This window comes from Hemitrygon akajei, chromosome 27 (genome assembly GCF_048418815.1).
Source record: "Hemitrygon akajei chromosome 27, sHemAka1.3, whole genome shotgun sequence".
Taxonomy (NCBI): domain Eukaryota; kingdom Metazoa; phylum Chordata; class Chondrichthyes; order Myliobatiformes; family Dasyatidae; genus Hemitrygon; species Hemitrygon akajei.
In genome coordinates, this window is record NC_133150.1 from 44745870 (window position 1) to 44763589 (window position 17720).

At 44.4% G+C, this 17720-nt stretch overlaps 1 protein-coding gene across 5 annotated transcripts in view; it reads right to left on the minus strand.

Moving 5' to 3' along the window:
• The window catches only part of LOC140717337 (ubiquitin carboxyl-terminal hydrolase 49-like), a 93781-nt gene that overhangs the window by 23386 nt on the left and 52675 nt on the right, over nt 1-17720 (minus strand). For all 5 annotated transcript variants that reach the window (XM_073030819.1, XM_073030822.1, XM_073030818.1 and 2 more), the window contains exons 3-4: nt 15782-17257; nt 482-680 (exon numbers count right to left, since the gene is read on the minus strand). In XM_073030819.1, the coding sequence (XP_072886920.1) occupies nt 482-680; nt 15782-17194 (1612 nt within the window). In that variant the 5' untranslated portion in view covers nt 17195-17257. The remainder of the gene's footprint in view (nt 1-481; nt 681-15781; nt 17258-17720) is intronic.

A 17720-nucleotide genomic window follows, 5' to 3' on the forward strand; every position in this document is an offset into this window, starting at 1 on the left:
GTAACGAATTACACAGCATCCACACAAACCGGGGTTTGGGATGGGCTCACATCTCAATCTCACATGTTTGGTGGGGCCGGAGACCGTTTTCCCCAGACTTACACAGCTGAGGAAACCAGAGTGTTTCATTACTTTGAAATCTTAAGATGTTGACAGGTGGGTTTTTGGGCCTCAGTTTCTGTAAACTTTGCCAGCATTTCAGTCAGGGTGCATTCTTTATGCTGGTTCGCAAGGATTATGTGGAGCCGGCCGTTCTATACAGTAGCTAGAGCCTTTGCACTAACTCTTTCAGTAGCTGTGGCAAGATAGAGTCATTATAGATTGTGTTTCATCAAAGAAGTCGAACGACAATGGACTGAACAAATACACACAGTGTCACTTGGCTCCACTGATGTGTATGTTAAAAATAATTACCACAGGAGATCGCATGGCGCTTGCGACATACGTACATGAAAGTGAGCGGAAAACTCGCATCACTTACTGTTACACTGGTCGCAGGCGTAAATCCTCCCCTCCAGCGCCTCGGTTTCTGTAAACTTTGCCAGCATTTCTGTCAGGGTGCATTCTTTATGCTGGTTCGCACCCTTCTGAAGACAATGATATCGCTCTGGAAATTCCAGTGAAAGATCCCAAAATGGTTCAATTGTGTTGGATTTGTAGTTGCATGTCAGGCATGTAACCTGTGGCAAGGAAGAAAACAATGATAAACCAGGTTCTAGACATTTGCAATGTCAACTGACAACATCACCAACACATCACCGTACCAATCTAAAATCACTGATTAAAAATCATCATTAAAGACCACCTCATCCCAGACGTCTGTTCAATCTCCTGCCATCTGGTAGGAGATACAGAAACATCTTAGCCAAAACAGCAAGACTGAAAGAAAGTTTCTTCCTGAGGGCGGTTGTACAGCTGAATAATTCTACCTTGCGGCTTGCCAATGACCTTTGAGTGGAGGGTGGCTAATGTTGTCCCACTTTTCAAGAAAAAAGGGGGAGAGAAAACAGGGAATTATAGACCGGCTAGCCTGACGTCAGTGGTGGGAAAGATGCTGGAGTCAATTATAAAAGAGGAAATTACGACACATTTGGATAGCAGTAGAAGGATCAGTCTGAGTCAGCATGGATTTATGAAGGGAAAATCATGCTTGACTAATCTTCTGGAGTTTTTTGAGGATGTAACTATGAAAATGGACAAGGGAGAGCTAGTGGATGTAGTATACCTGGACTTCCAGAAAGCTTTTGATAAAGTCCCACATAGGAGATTAGTGGGCAAAATTAGGGTACATGGTATTGGGGGCAGAGTACTGACATGGATTGAAAATTGGCTGGCTGACAGGAAACAAAGAGTAGCGATTAACGGGTCCCTTTCAGAATGGCAGGCTGTGACCAGTGGGGTACCGCAAGGTTCGGTGCTGGGACCGCAGCTGTTTACAATATACATTAATGATTTAGATGAAGGGATTAAAAGTAACATTAGCAAATTTGCTGATGACACAAAGCTGGGTGGCAGTCTGAAATGTCAGGAAGATGTTATGAGAATGCAGGGTGACTTGGACAGGTTGGGTGAGTGAGCAAATGTATGGCAGATGCAGTTTAATGTGGATAAATGTGAGGTTATCCACTTTGGTGGCAAGAACAGGAAGGCAGATTACTATCTAAATGGAGTCAAGTTAGGAAAAGGGGAAGCACAACGAGATCTAGGTGTTCTTGTACATCAGTCAATGAAAGCAAGCATGCAGGTACAGCAGGCAGTGAAGAAAGCTAATGGCATGCTGGCCTTTATAACAAGAGGAATTGAGTATAGGAGTAAAGAGGTCCTTCTGCAGCTGTACGGGGCCCTGGTGAGACCCCACCTGGAGTATTGTGTGCAGTTTTGGTCTCCAAATTTGAAGAAGGACATTCTTGCTATTCAGGGAGTGCAACGTAGGTTCACAAAGTTAATTCCCGGAATGGCGGGACTGTCATATGTTGAAAGATTGGAGCGACTGGGCTTGTATACACTGGAATTTAGAAGGATGGGAGGAGATCTGATTGAGACATATAAGATTATTAAGAGATTGGACACGCTGGAGGCAGGAAGCATGTTCCCGCTGATGGGTGAGTCCAGAACTAGAGGCCACAGTTTAAGAATAAGGGGTAGGCCATTTAGAACAGAGATGCGGAAAAACTTTTTCACCCAGAGAGTGGTGGATATGTGGAATGCTCTGCCCCAGAAGGCAGTGGAGGCCAAGTCTCTGGATGCATTCAAGAGAGAGTTAGATAGAGCTCTTACAGATAGCGGGGTCAAGGGATATGGGAAGAGGGCAGGAAAGGGGTACTGATAGCCATGATCACAGTGAATGGCGGTGCTGGCTAGAAGGGCCAAATGGCCTACTCCTGCACCTATTGTCTATTGTCTCCTCCAGCCCTTGACCTTTCCCACCCACCTGGGTTCACATATCATCTTCTAGCTAGCCTCCTCCCCCCTCCCCCCACCTGTTTACTCTGGGTTCCTCCCCCTTCCTTTTCACTCCTGAAGAATGTCTCTGCCTGAAACATCAACTGCGTATTCATCTCCATAGATGCTGCCTGACCTGCTGAGTTCCTCCAGCATTTTGAGTGTGTTGATTTAGAATCAGAATCAGGCTATTATCACTGACATATTTAATGAAATTTGCTGTTCTTCATTCATTGTAGTGATGAATTCATTGCAATATTGAAATTTATTCATCAATAAATGTTTTTTTAATGCTATTATTAGTAAAATAAACTTTGTTTATTTATGAGAGGTCAGAGTTTGGGCAACCACTTGGAGAACTTCCACCAAAACTAATATAAATTCTTTGTTGGAGGTCCTTCTTGGGGAAGTATAAAAGCAGCCTCCAGCAAGCTGCCCTCAAATTAACCTTCTACATGGTCACATCTTGTTATTCTGTGGCATAAGTCCAAAACGACGAATCAACTTCTAACAGTGGTGTTTAATGGATTCTTACAACATTTAAATGCCCAAATTGATAAATCCATTTGAGAAATTAGGAAAAAAAACACACTGGAAGTGCGAAATAAAATCAGAAAATACTGGAAAGGGTCTGCAGGTAAGGCAGCAACTGTGGAGAGAGAAACAGTTAACATTCTGGTAAGTGGCCACTGATATGAAATTCAGTCAGCTCCATCATGGGCACTAGGTTCCGTAGCATCCAGGAAATCTTCAAGGAGCGATGCCTCAAAAAGGCGGCGTCCATCATTAAGGCCCTCCACCGTGCAGGACATGCTCTCTTCTTAATGCGACCATCAGGAAAGATGTACAAAAACCTGAAGGCACACAGCGAACGACTCCGGAACAGCCTGATCCCCCCCCCCCCCCCCACCGCCTTCTGATGTCTGATTGGACACTGACCAATGGAAACGGCCTCACTATTTTTGTCATGCATTGCATTGTGCTGCTGCCACAAAGACAACAAATTTCAAGACATATGCCAGTGATATTAAACCTGATTCTGACTTTGACAGGTCTGTTCTTCTCCCTGGAGGACCTGCTTAATGTTTCTAACATTTTCTGCTTCTAATTAATTAATATTTTAAAAACAAAAGCCGGAAGGATACAGCAAACTTATTGATATGGACACCTGAACGCAGGTTAGGGCTGCCACTGTCGCACACGGTTAACCAAAAGAGCCGTGACGGCAGAAGCGCACCTACCATTTCTGGTAGCGCGGCACACTAATGTGTCGTAAGCACAATGCTTTACAGCCTCAGCAATCGCTGGTCAGGGTTCAATTCCCACCACTGTCTGTAAGGAGTTTGGACATTTTCCCTGTGACCACGTCGGTTTCCTCTGGGCATTTCGGCTTCCCCAACGTTCCAAAGATGTACAGTTAGGTTTAGGGGCACAAAAATGTGTAGAGATTGAACATGGCATATCACGATCTAAAAAAGCCCTTGATCACGTCAAGTACGACAGAAAGTGGAGACTCCTTCTCAAAGGGGTCTCTACCCTCAGAAATTCACCTGCATTCCACGCTCACTATGTGACAACTGGCTGCCCGTGGTTCTAACCGGTGTATCAACTGCAGACACACTCACAGTGCAGGATAGGGTCAAATAAGCCTTACACCATTTCTCCAACCTTCTACTGTCCAACTTCCGTCACGTCAACCACAGATTCTCAGCACAACCTCAGACACAGAGATTCTTGCCTGTGTGTACATTTGGAGATTGCGCTTCAAGCTATTCTTCACTTTTTCTTTGATACGGAATGCAGTGACATTAAATATCCACCTCAGATTGGGGCCTCCTCCGAACCCCTGCTACACAACGTGGCATCTGAAAACAACAATAGTCCATGATGAGGCAGTGGAAAATGCTCACTCCTCAACAGCCATGTTGCATCAAAGGCAGGCAGTGAGAGTCTATCAACTGCACTCAGTCATCTGGTGGCTAGGCTATTCAGATTCAGGTTTAATATCACGGACACGTGTGTGAAATTTGTCATTTAGTGGCACAGTACAGTGAAATACATACAAATATTTTGAATTAGTGTGTGTGTATATATATTTATATATATATATATATATATATATTTGTTATTCTAATTTTTAAGTGTGTTTGTGTGTGTGTGTGTCTATGCGTGCATGTGCACCTGTGTTGGAGATACATCTCTACCCAAGGAGGTGTAAGGTGCTCCTTCCCTCCGCTAGCCTGCAGGTCACCCTTGGGCAAGGTGTAGCACCTGCTTAGCCCCCAATCAGGGCCACGTGAAGCCATGGGAGCAGGTGGTGGTGTAAGTCCTGGTTATGTGAGCACTGACAATAGACAATCTCTGAATCGTATTGATAATGGCTGGGGTCACCCGTCTTGTAAAGACACTGCCCCGAAGAAGGCAATGGCAAACCACTTCTGTAGAAAATTTGCCAAGAACAATCATTGGTCATGAATAGAGAAAAGAGTAAGAACAAGGGCATGAAGAAGTCTTCCCCACAGGCAGATTAAAGACAGGAGGAAGAACATGGTTGCCCAAATCACACAAAACAGCACATAATGATGATGATACATAATTGTATATGCACACTGTATGTGTAAAATTAAATAAGTAGTGCAGAAAGAGTCCAAAAATAGTGAGGCAGTGTTCATGAATTGCTTCATTGTCCATTCAGAAATCTGATAGTGGAGGGGAAAAAGCTGTTGCTAAAACGTTGAGTGTGTGACTTCAGGCTCCTGTACATCTTCCATGATGGTAACAATAAGAAGAGAGGACGTGATGTCCTAAGTGATGGAATCCTTAATGACGGATGCTGCCTTTCAGATGTTCAGTTAAGCAAAATAAACTATTCATAATACTTGCAAGGATAATTGAGCAATGGATTTTCATTCTGACAATCGTAGACAATGTGCTTAGTGTTAAAAGTCTCGTGTTTAAAACCATCAGCACCACTGCCACACATGGTGCATGAACCCATGAACACGACCTATTTTACTCTCTTTTTTAAATACGGTAGTTTTTTCAAATGTTTTATTTAACTTGTTGCAGTTTTTCATGTATTGCACTGTACTGCTGCCACAAAACAAACTTCACGACATGTGTCAGTGGTAATAAACCTGATTCTGGTTCTCAAAGTTGTCCGCTTGACGGCAGCAACACAAATGACTCAGGACAAGTCTGTGGATTTGGCCACTCGGCCCATCTCTTGCAGGGTATCCCAGACGATAATCTGGGAAACGACCATCCATCTGGCTCACTGACAACACCTGACCACTGAGCAACGTTAAACCCATGCTCTGACTGCCCTCAGTTGTGTCGAGTTGGATAACCGAGTCCTTACAGGGCGTAGATGACGTGATCACAAGTGAATGATGAAGAATGAGTCAAAGTATGATTAAGTCCATGAAACCCGACTCTATGGAATATCGACCTACTCACTTCCAACATTATGGAGCAGAGGTATATTGTTTCTTGAAAGAGGTGACACAGAAGAAAGCATTTGGCACACTTGCCTTTGTTGGTCTGGGCACAGAGCACAGGAGTTGGGATGTCATTTTGGAACTGTACAAGCCTCTGCTGAGACCACAGTTAGGGTATTGTGCACAGTTCTGGTCACCCACCTGTAGGAGAGATGTGATTACACTGGAAAGGGCGCAGGAAAGATTTGAAAGGATTTGAAAACAATTTTACAACTGAGACAGTGCTTAATTGGGACCCAGTGGAGATCACAAAGTACAAGAGAGACTCAGGGCATTCAAATCGAAGAATTTGGATTAACTCATTTGCAGAGACTAGAATGAGGAGGAATGTAGAGTCCAAACACTCAATGGTTCCTGCTCTTCCAAAGTTCAGTGTTTCTCCACATTTATCTGCACAGACATTACCGGGACCGGAGAGGTCGAGCTAGAAGGTAGGCTGGGACGCTTCTCCCTGGAGCGAAGAAGGCCGAGGAGTGACTTTATGAAGGCATATTAAAAACTTGAGGGGCATCAAACAGTACAGACTCTTCAGCCCATGATGTCACACCAACCTTTTAACCTACTCCAAGATCAATCTAACCCTCTTCTCCTACATACCCCTATATTTTTTCATCCATATGCCAATCCATGAGCTTCAGGGATGTTCCTAATGCCTCTGTCTCAACCACCAGCCCTGACTGGTTTCCATGCACCGGCCATTCTCTGTGTAAAAAAACTACCTCTGTGGTGGACAGTCACAGTCTTTTTCCCCCAGAGTAGAGAAGACTAAAGCCAGACGATATAGATTTAAAGTGAGAAGACAAAGATTTAAAGGGATCTTAGGGGCAACTTTTTCACGTTCTGATGAGTATATGGAACAAGCTGTGCCAGAAGCTGTTGAAACAGGTATAATTACGATGTTTAAAAGATATTTGGACAGGTACAGCTTTCCACCCACAAACAGTCCCCTTCACCATGGATGGATACAAAGCCCTTTCTTCTTCAAGGCCTAAGCAGATACTCTGTACTAAGTATCACACCAAAGAATTAAAACAAATACTGTAGAAGTCAAATAATTTGCACATATTTAAATAGCTTTGGAGTCTGAATTTTCAGGATGCTGAAGAAAAGCAGGAGAAAAATTATTATAAACACGAGAGTCTCTGTAGGTGGGGGAAATCCAGAGTAACACACAAAATACTAGAGGAACTCAGCAGGTCAGGCAGCATCCATGGAGAGGAATAAAAAGTCAATGTTTCGGGTTGAGGCCCTTCATGAGAAAAAGTGCAGTTGTAAACTTAGTCAGCTCCAGCATGGGCACTAGCCTCCATAGTATATCCAGGACATCTTCAAGGAGCAGTGCCTCAGAAAGGCGGTTCCCATCATTAACGACCCCCATCACTCAGGTCATGCTTTGTTCTCATTGCTACCTCACTGGAGATACAGAAACAAGAAAGCACACATTCAATGATTCAGGAACAGCTTCATACCCTCGGGCATCCAGTGTCTGAATGGACATTTCTGATAGGAGGAGGAGCGGGTAGTGTTGAGGAAACAGAGCCTGCAAAGACTTAGATAGTTTAGAGGAATGGGCAAAAAAGTGGCAAATGAAATACAATGTTGGGAAGTGTATGGTCATGTACTTTGGCGGAAGAAATAAACGAGCAGACTATTATTTAGAGGGGGAGAGAATTCAAAATGCAGAGGTGCAAAAGGACTTAGGAATTCTTGTGCAGGATACCCTAAAGGTTAACCTCCAGGTTGAGTCAGTGGTGAAGAAGGCGAATGCAATGTTGGCATTCATTTCTAGAGGTATAGAATATAAGAGCAGGGACGTGATGTTGAAGCTCTATAAGACACTCATAAAACCACACTATTGTGTGCAGTTTAGGGCTCCTTATTTTAGAAAGGATATACTGACATTGGAGAGGGTTCAGAGAAGATTCACGGGAATGATCCCAGGAATGAAAGGGTTACCATATGAGGTATGTCTGGCAGCTCTTGGGCTGTATTCCCTGAAGGTCAGGAGAATGAGAGGGGATCTCATTGAAACATTCCTGATGTTAAAAGGCCTGAATGTATTAGATATGGCAAAGTTATTTCCCATGGTAGGGGATTCTAGGACAAGAGGGCACGACTTCAGGATTGAAGGACAGAGATATGGAGAAATTACTTTAGTCAGAGGGTGGTAAATCTGTGAAATTTGTTGCCACGAGCGACTATGGAGGCTAAGACATTGGGTGCATTTAAGGTAGAGATAGATAGGTTCTTGATTAGCCAGGGCATCAAAGGGTACAGGGTAAAGGCAGGGGAGTGGGGATGAACGGAAGAATTGGATGAGCCCATGATTGAATGGCGGAGCAGACTCAATGGGCTAAATGGCCTACTTCTGCTCCTATATCTTATGGTCTTATGGCCACTGAATGCATAAGCACTACCTCAATACCTTTTTATTTCTATTTTTGCACTACTTATTTAACTACTGTGTGTGTGCGTGCGCATGCGCACATGTGTGTAACTTACAGATGTTTTTTCTATTACTATGTGTTGTCCTGTGGCTGCAAAGACAACAAATTTCGCGACATGCCAGTGATATTAAACCTGAAGCTGATTCTGACTGTTGCTCAGAAAAATGATGACTTTTAATCAATTGCAAGCAAGAGAAAATCTGCAGAAGCTGGAAATCTGAGCGACACACACAAAATGCTGGAGGAACTCAGCAGGCCAGGCAGCTTCTATGGAAAAGAGTACAGTCCACGTATTCAGACCGAGACCCTTCAACAGTGCTGATGAAGAGTCTTGGCCCCAAACATCGACTGTACTCTTTTCCATAGAAGCTGCCTGGCCTGCTGAGTTCCTCCAGCATACTTTTATTCAATTGCTGTTCTCGATGTGGTCACTAGAGGGCAGGTAAGCGTTGCTGATAGCAATATGCTCAGTGACAGCTGTTGGTGCTTTAAAATGCCAGGTCATCAGATCGTGTATTCAGACAACTGAACAATGCTATCTCACCCACATCTGCTGACTTTAAGAACACATGGTTGGCCGATGTTATTTGGTTATTTGAAGAAGTAGTATTTCCTGAAATGCTGAAGTGATTTCCTTAAGGAGGGAGCAGGGATCAATGCAAATAAATTCACAAAAACCACTGAATTCTGGAAGAACAGGAACCATTTTCATTGACTGTTCGAACTCTATCCTGTTCAACCTCCCTCATTCTAGTCTCAGCATGAGCTAATCCAAAATTTCTGATTTGAATGTCTCGATTCTCTTCAAGCCTTATACTTTCTGACCTACACTGGGCAAGGATTCAGTTGTAAAATTCCCACTCGTTTTCAAATCTAGTCCATGCTGTTGGATAAGGATTTAGAATTGTTATTTTCCTTGTAGGTTAATTTTCCTATGCTTGCTTGTATTTTTACAGTACTGGGCAAAAGTCTTAAGGCATACAGTACTGCTTTATATGTATTGCACTGTACTGCTGCCACACAAAAAGCAAATTTCAAGTCATACGTGATGATGATAAACCTGATTCTGATATGGGTCTCTACAGGGGTCTGAGAGTGGGAAGGGGGCAGGGAAGAGGGAATCATGGTTGGGAAAAGGGGAAGGGAGAGGGGAGGGAGTGGGAAGCACCAAAGAGACATTCTGTAATGATCAATAAATCGACTGTTTGTAATCAAATGACTTCACCTGCTGTCTCAAAGCTGAGTGGGTTTGTACCAGCACCACAACCCCCACCCCCACAACCTGTCCCATACTCTTGCTATGGCGCTCCAACCTCACCATTCCCAACATCCTTTGCTCCCGCCAGATTTACAAAGTCACTTTCTGTTCCACATTGACAAATATAGTACTGTGCAAAAGTCTTAGGCACCCTGGCTAAATCTTTGTGACTATGACTTTTACACAGCACTGTATATAATCATAATCAGGTTTAGTATCTCTGACATATGCATGAGTTTTTTTTGTTTTGGGGCTGTACAGATACACAAAATGTACTATAAATTACAATTTTACACACACACACACCTGCAAGAAGTAGTTTATGAACCCGTTGCAAATACCTGGTTTTAGGCATAAATTACTCATAAAATATCGCCTAATCTCCATCTAAGTCACAATAACAGACAAACACAATCTGCCTAAACTAATAACACACAAACAATTGTACTTCCTGTCAATACTGAGTCCACTGTTTAAACAATCACAGTCTAGGCTCAAAATAGTATGTTAACTTCTGAGATAATGCCTTTTACAAATGTTATTTGGGTTTTCGTCAATGAGATGAGATTGGAGATGTGGGTTGTAGAGGTGCCCTGCCCTATAAAAAAGACACACACAGTCAGGTTACTGACAGAGCCTGCTCTTCTCAAGAAAGATCTGTTTATGTGCACCATGCCTCGATCAGAACAACTTTCAAAGGAGCTTTGAAGAAAAACCGTAGAGATGCATGAAGCTGGAAAAAGCTACAAAAGCATTTCTAAAGACCTGAGTCTTCATCAGTCAGAGAAACTGTCTACTAGTGGAGGAAATTCAGTACTGTTGCTGCCCTAGGAGTGGGCATCCTGCAAAGATCACAACAAGAGCACAACGTGCAAAACTGATGGAGGTGAGAAAGAACCCAAGGCTAACAGTAAAGGATCTGCAGAAATCTCTAGAACTTGCTAAAGTCTCTTTAGCAACTTTAAAAAGAAGAAAGTTTGTGTCTTGGAATGATCAAGTCAGAGTCCAGAACTTAACCAAATTTAGATGCTGTGGCATGACCTGAAGAGGGCCGTTCATGCAAGGTAGCCCAGAAATGTTGGTGAACTGAAACAGTTCCGTACGGAGGAATAGTCTAAAATTCCTCCTCACCGTTGTGCAAGTCTGATCAGCAGTTACAGGAGGTTATAGAGGAGGTTATTGCTACTAAGGGAGGTTCTACCAGTTATTAAATACAAGGGTTTGCGTACTTTTTTCAGCTTGGACTGTGAACAACTAAACAAAGTGTTCAATAAAGACATTAAAAGTACAATTGTTTGTATGTTATTAGTTCAGGCAGATTGTGACTTAGGTGAAGATCAGACCACGTTTTATGAATAATTAATGCAGAAAACCAGGTAATAGCAAAGGGTTCACAAACTTTTTCATGCAATTGTAAGTAAGTTAGTCATAGAATCACAGAGCAACACAGTAGATACAGGCCCTTGCATTTACGCTATCTAGACCCCTCATAATTTTGTATACCTCTACCAAATCTCCCCTTAATTTTCTACCTTCTAAGGAATTAATCTGTTCCTTAGTCCTAACCTATTCAATCTCAGGTCCTCCAGACCCAGCCACATCCTTGAAAATTTTCTCTGTACTCTTTCAACCTTATCTACATCTTTCCTATAGGTAGATGACCAAAACTGCACACAATACTCCAAATTAGACCTCACCAACATCATATACACTTTCAACATAACATTCCTTCTCCTATACGCACTACATTGATTTATGAAGGCCAACATGCCAAAAGCTTTCTTTATGACCCTGCTATTGCCATATAACCCAGAGATACTTGCACTCTTCCAATTCTGGCCTCTTGCTCTTCACCATAAAGGCCATGGCCAATACCCAGGCTCCTCAATCTCCATCTGCTCCTTGTTCAGACATCTTCAAGGCTGAATCCACCACCAAGGAGCCTCACCATCCAGAATATCCCTTCTTCTCATTCCTACCATCAGGTAGGAGGTACAGGAACCTGAAGGCACACACTCAACGATTCAGCAACAGCTTCTTCCCCTCCGTCATCAGATTTCTGAACTATCCTTGAATCCATAAACACTTTCTAATTATTCCTCTTTCTTGAACTATATTTGTTTTTAAAATTTATAGTAATTTTATAGTTTTGCACTGCGCTGCTACAGCAAAGCAACAAATACCATGCCATATAAGGTGAAGATAGCTGAGAAATTAAAGTTCCTAGGTGTAAAGATCACCAACATTTTGTCTTGGTCCAGCCACAGTGGTCAAGCAAGCACACAAGGACCTTTACTTCATCAGAAGGCTATGGAAATTCAGCACATCCTTGAAGAGTCTCTCTTTGACAAATGCACTATCAACTTGCGTGGGAAGGGCCCTGTCCAAGATCAGAGGAAATGGCAAAGAGCTGTGAGAATAGCCAAGTCCAGCAGACAAAACAGCCTCCCCTCCATTAACTCCACCCACATTTCCCATTAGAAAGCAGGAGGCCAGGCAGCATTTATGGAAGAGAGTACAGTCGGCATTTCATGCTGAAACCCTTCAGCAGGACTGGAGAAAAAAAGCTGAGGAGTAGGTTTGAAAGGTAGGAGGGAGAGGAGAGAGAAATGCCAGGTGATAGATGAAACTTGGAGGAGGGGGAGGGATGAAGCAAAGAGCTGGGAAGTTAAGACGTACAAAGGTGCTGGATGACTTCTTGATTTGACCACAGCATCTGCAGTGTACTTTGTGTGAGCTGGGAAGTTGATTGGTGATTGAGAAAGAAGGCCATGGAAGAAAGAAAAAGGGGGGAGGAGCACCAGAGGGAGGTGATGAGTGGGCAAGGAGATAACATGAGAGAGCGACAAGGGGTTGGAAAATGGCGAGGGAGGAGGGGGTGGAGGCGCTACTGGAAGTTTGAGAAATCGATGTTCACGCCATCAGGTTGGAGGCTACTCAAACAGAATACAAGGTGTTGTTCCTCCAACCTGAGTGTGGCCTCATCCCGACAATGGAGGACATATCGGAATGGGAATGGGAAGTGGAATTAAAATGGGTGGCCACTGGGATTTCAAGCACCTGCATATTTTCTCTTGTTTGCCATTAAAAAGCCAAATGAGGCTCATTATCACCAACACACGTCGTGAAACTAGTTGCTGTGTGACAACAGTACAGAATAAAATCATGCTAAGTTACAAAATAATTATAGTGCAGAAGGCGAGTAACGAGATAGTGTTCATGGACCATTCCAAAATCTGATGGTGGAGGGAAAGAAGTTTTTCCTAAATCACTGAATGTGGGAAAGCAGAAGACACAGTAGCAGCAACCCCGGTTCAATTCCTGTCGCTGCCTGTAAGGAGTTTGTATGCTGTCCCTGTGACCACGTGGGTTTCCTCCGGGTGCTCTGGTTTCCTCCCACAGTCCAAAAACGTACCGCTGGTTGGTAGGTGAATTGGTCATTGTAAAGTGTCCTATGATTAGGCTAGGGCTAAAATCGGGCGATGGCTGGACAGCGTGGCTAGGAGGTCTGGAAAGACCTATTCTGTACCGTATCTCAATAAACAAATAAATAAATCGTCAAGGACCCCTCCAACCAGTGTCATTATTACTTCAACCAAACCCTGTCTGTCAGAAGATACAAAACACCACCAGTTTAAGTTCAGCTTCTATCCTGCTGATAATGACTCTCTCTCACACTAGATGAATTCTTGACCACACAATCCATCAGATGGCCTTTACAGGCAACACGAGTGAATCTGCAGATGCTGGAAATAAATAAAAAACACAAAATGCTGGCAGAACTCAACAGGCCAGACAGCATCTATGGGAGGAGGTAATAACGACGTTTCGGGCCGAAACCCTTCATCAGGAGTGAAGTAACATGGGATGGTCGAGGGGGGATAAGAAGTGGGGGGAGGGATAATGTAGAGAGCTGGGAAGTGATAGGCTGGAGGGAAATGGGCTAGGGGGAAGGTGGAGAATTAGGGGAAATAAAAGAGAAAGAAAGGTAGGGCTGGGGGAGAGATTATAGTGAGGGGGGGGGGGGAAAGAGAGAGAAAGAGAACCAGACTAAAATAATAGATAGGGATGGGGGATGTTCATGTCCAGGGATAGATAAGAGGAGGTGTCAGCGAGTTGTCGTCGTGCCTCCGCTATGTACAGGTCGGTGCGCCAGACGACAACAGCACCCCCCTTATCAGCAGGTTTAATGGTAAGGAACATCCAACTCACTGACCTCTGTTGATACCCCTGCCCCCCCCCTTACCCCCAACCCTATCTATTATTTTAGTCTGGTTCTCTTTATCTCTCTTTTTCCCCCCTCACTATAATCTTTCCCCCAGCCCTACCTTTCTTTCTCTTTTATTTCCCATAATTCTCCACCTTCCCCCAGCCCATTTCCCTCCAGCCTATCACTTCCCAGATCTCTACTTCATCCCTCCCCCCACTTCTTATCCCCCCTCAACCATCCCATGTTACTTCACTCCTGATGAAGAGTTTCGGCCCCGAAACGTCATTATTACCTCCTCCCATAGATGCTGTCTGGCCTGCTGAGTTCTGCCAGCATTTTGTGTTTTTTATTAGATGGCCTTTACACTTCAGTTCTTCCTGCACTGTGGCTCCTCTATAACTGTAACTCTCTATTCTGCACTGCCTTCCCTGGTGTACTTACGTATGGAGTAAGCTGCCTGGATGACATGTACAACAAAAAAATCATTGTACCGTTTAAAGATTAACTTGGTTTAAAAATTTGTTTGATTTAAGATCAGCTGGATTGTCACGTGTATATCGAGGCATACTGTGATAAATGAGCATCGTTTGTGTCCATGACCAACACAGTCTGTAGATGTGCTAGACAGCCCACAAGTGTCACTACACTTCCGGCACCAACATAACATGGCCACAACTCACTAACCGTACATCTTTGGAGTGTGTGTGTGTGTGTGTCTCTCTCTCTCTCTCTCTCTCTCTCTCTCTCTCTCTCTCTCTCTCTCTCCCTCCCACCCCCATGGCCACAGAGAGAACGTACAAACTCATTACATAGAGACCTGAATTGAACCTCGATCTTTCAGCTGGCGCTGTAAAGCGTTGCACCAACTGCTACGCTACCATTGACAGATGTGACCAGTATGAATGAGCTCCAATACCAATCATATTATCACATTATTTACATCAGCTCCCTACGTTTGGAACTTTCTACTGGCCCTCAGCTTGCGGCATCACATGGAACAGAGAACAGTACTGCAAAGGAACAGGCCCTTTGGCCCACAACATTGCGCTGCGATAAACTAATACTTAAACATCAAAGTAATCACTTCTGCCCACACAACTTCCACATGCCTCCCTTCTCTGCACATTCATGTATAAAGAGCCTCTTTAATGCCTCTATCTTTTCACCCTTCACCGTCACCCTCTATGTAAAACACCCCACACATCTCCCCTGAGCTTAGCCCCTCTCACATAAAGTGCATGTTCTTCTGGTATTAGACATTTTGACCCTGGAAGAAAGATGCCGGTCTCCCCTCAGCCTCTGGTTCTCCAGAGAAACAAGCCAAGTTTGTCCAACCTCTCCTTGTGCCCTCAGTATCCTTGTAAGCTTCATTACGGCAGGTAAGAGACCGCAGCTCAGAGCCCGACAACGTTACCAACCCTAGGAGATGAAAAAGTATCACGAGATCCAAGTTTACTGTTTGAGGGATGTTAACTGGCTTCCTGTGTCATCGAGCTGCTGTTCTGACCTCCTGTTGGAAATGATTAAACCAGTTCTACCTTGCCCAGAGCCAAATATATAATTGTTCCTCACACCCAGCATCTAACCCACCTTATAGGATGTCCACGGCATCAGGACCATGCACAAAATCAGCTGGGGCGAATTAATTCACCCGCTGACACTCATTGCCACTTATTGCATTTGCGTGTTTCAAGAAATTAGGAAGTGCTTGTATAGTTGGATCTTCAAAGAGACGTGGCCTAATTCTGCTTTCATTTTTACGTTTACCTCAGCACTGCAGCTGAAGATGGAGGAGGTCTGTTACTACACAGATTACCAAAAGCATTCCACTCTGCTGCACTGGCACCCTTCACCCTGACAAGATCAGAACCCGAGTGAAGAATTAAATTAAAACAAGCCGACAGGTACTTCTGTTTTTATTTACCTGACTGAGCAGCTGCCCGTGGAAGATGGTGTTCACCACCTTGAGAACCTGCTTGGTGAGCTTCCTCTGCGAGAACGGAATGAGGATCCTGTGCTTGGTGCCTTCCGATTCCAGCTCCTGCTGCACCTTGTCCAATAACTCACAGAGAAATTCCTGAGCGTCTTGCTGACCGTAGCCCCTGAACGCTGGGATCAGGCTCCATACAGAGTGTAACATAGCAAACGGAGACACCAAAGCCCATTTCCCAGACCACATCACTCGGAAGAGGGTGTGAAGTTCATGGCAAAGAGAGATGTGCTTCGAGCTAGGCTCCTTGGGCTGAATCAGTTCCAGGCTCCTGGCCACGGAGGCACCTCCGTTCAAACCAGATGGCATACTGTATCTCCCTGAAGTTCCCACATGATGCTTTCTTTCCGCTATGCAATGAGCAGGACCAATCCCCAGAGTGACTTTGTTAGACAACCTCGTTTTCCCGTTCGTGGTCCTGGCCAGTAATTCTTCAGTCTCACAGAGATCAAGGGTTAAGAAACATTCTCTGAACTTCTGCAAATGGCTCAGCACTTGCAGGATGGAGTTCATGTAGCAGGTGTTACCCAGGTTCCTCAGACCCGTAACACCGGGTGTTACCACGGGCTTACGCCTGGCAGCATAATAGCGCTTCATTTTGTTCCTTTGTCGTTTTGAGGTAGGGGCAGTTAGTAGCACCTTTCTTACAGTTGGTTTTTTGCATTTTCTTGAGATATGTTCCTCCTTCTGAATCTGAAATAGGATCCGCGCGCTCTTCCTCGGAGGAGTGTTGGCGAGCTCTTCCATGAACTTGCGTTTCAGCTCCTGCCTGCGCTTCCTCGCTTCCTCCTTCCGCCTCTCCATTTCCTCCTGCAGCCGCTTCTCCTCGAGCCGACGCTTCCCGCTGGTGGTCTGCTCAAACCAAGTGCGCATCGCCTTCGTTAGTAAAGACTGCCTCCTGTGCCAGAGGGCAGTGAACATCTGCTCCGTACTGTGAGTCTGCCCCTTCCTGCCCTTCTGCAAAGTACAAGGAGATTCCCCACAAGCCAACGATCGCAGTGCCCTGCCAGTGCGTGCCGTCGGACTGTACTTTTGGTTCTTTATTGCACTCAACGTGCTTCTCAACAGTTTTAAGTCCCCCGTGGCATTGTCATTCAACACGTAGTCGTCACAGAGATAACAAAAGACATAGAGTTCATTGACCTCCATGGCCAGAGGATGCCGAGTTTCCTTAAAGTGTTTGAGTGCATGCTCTTCGATGTAGCGGCCACACGCCACATTGGAGCATTTAAGACACGCCCAAACAGACTCGGTGGTGTTGCAGTCCACACAATGCCACTTCTGGGGGTTCAGTATGGAGTGATTCTGGGCCAGTCTCAGCCGCCCCACATGCTTACATCTATCCATGGCTTTCAGAACTCTCAGAAATATTCCGGTTGTAGCAACCTCGACACGCTGCGCTTTTTTAACCTGCAGGAGGGAGAGCAGAGAGAGAATTCAGCCAAGGTCATACAACAGAAACAGGCCATTCAGCCCCACTGATTCACGCTGACTGAGATGCCCCAATCCAAGCTCAGGAACAGAATCAGTTTGATTATCAGAATCAGGAGGAAACAAGGTTAAGGCAAGGGGGGAGAAATTTAATAGAAATCCAAGTGGTAACTGGAGCATGGGAAAATGAGAACTTAATACCAGGTTTAATATCACTGACATACTGTGGAATTTGTTATTTTGCGGAAGCAGGACAATGCAATAGATTAAAAAAACTACATATTACAATAAGAAATATATATAAATATAAAAATTTAAATTTAAATAAGTAGTGCAAAAAGAGAGGGAAAATATTGAGTTAGTGTTCAGGGACTCGTCCATTCAGAAATCCGGTGGTGGAGGGGAAGAAGGTGTTGCTAAAATGTTGAGTGTGTGTCTTCAG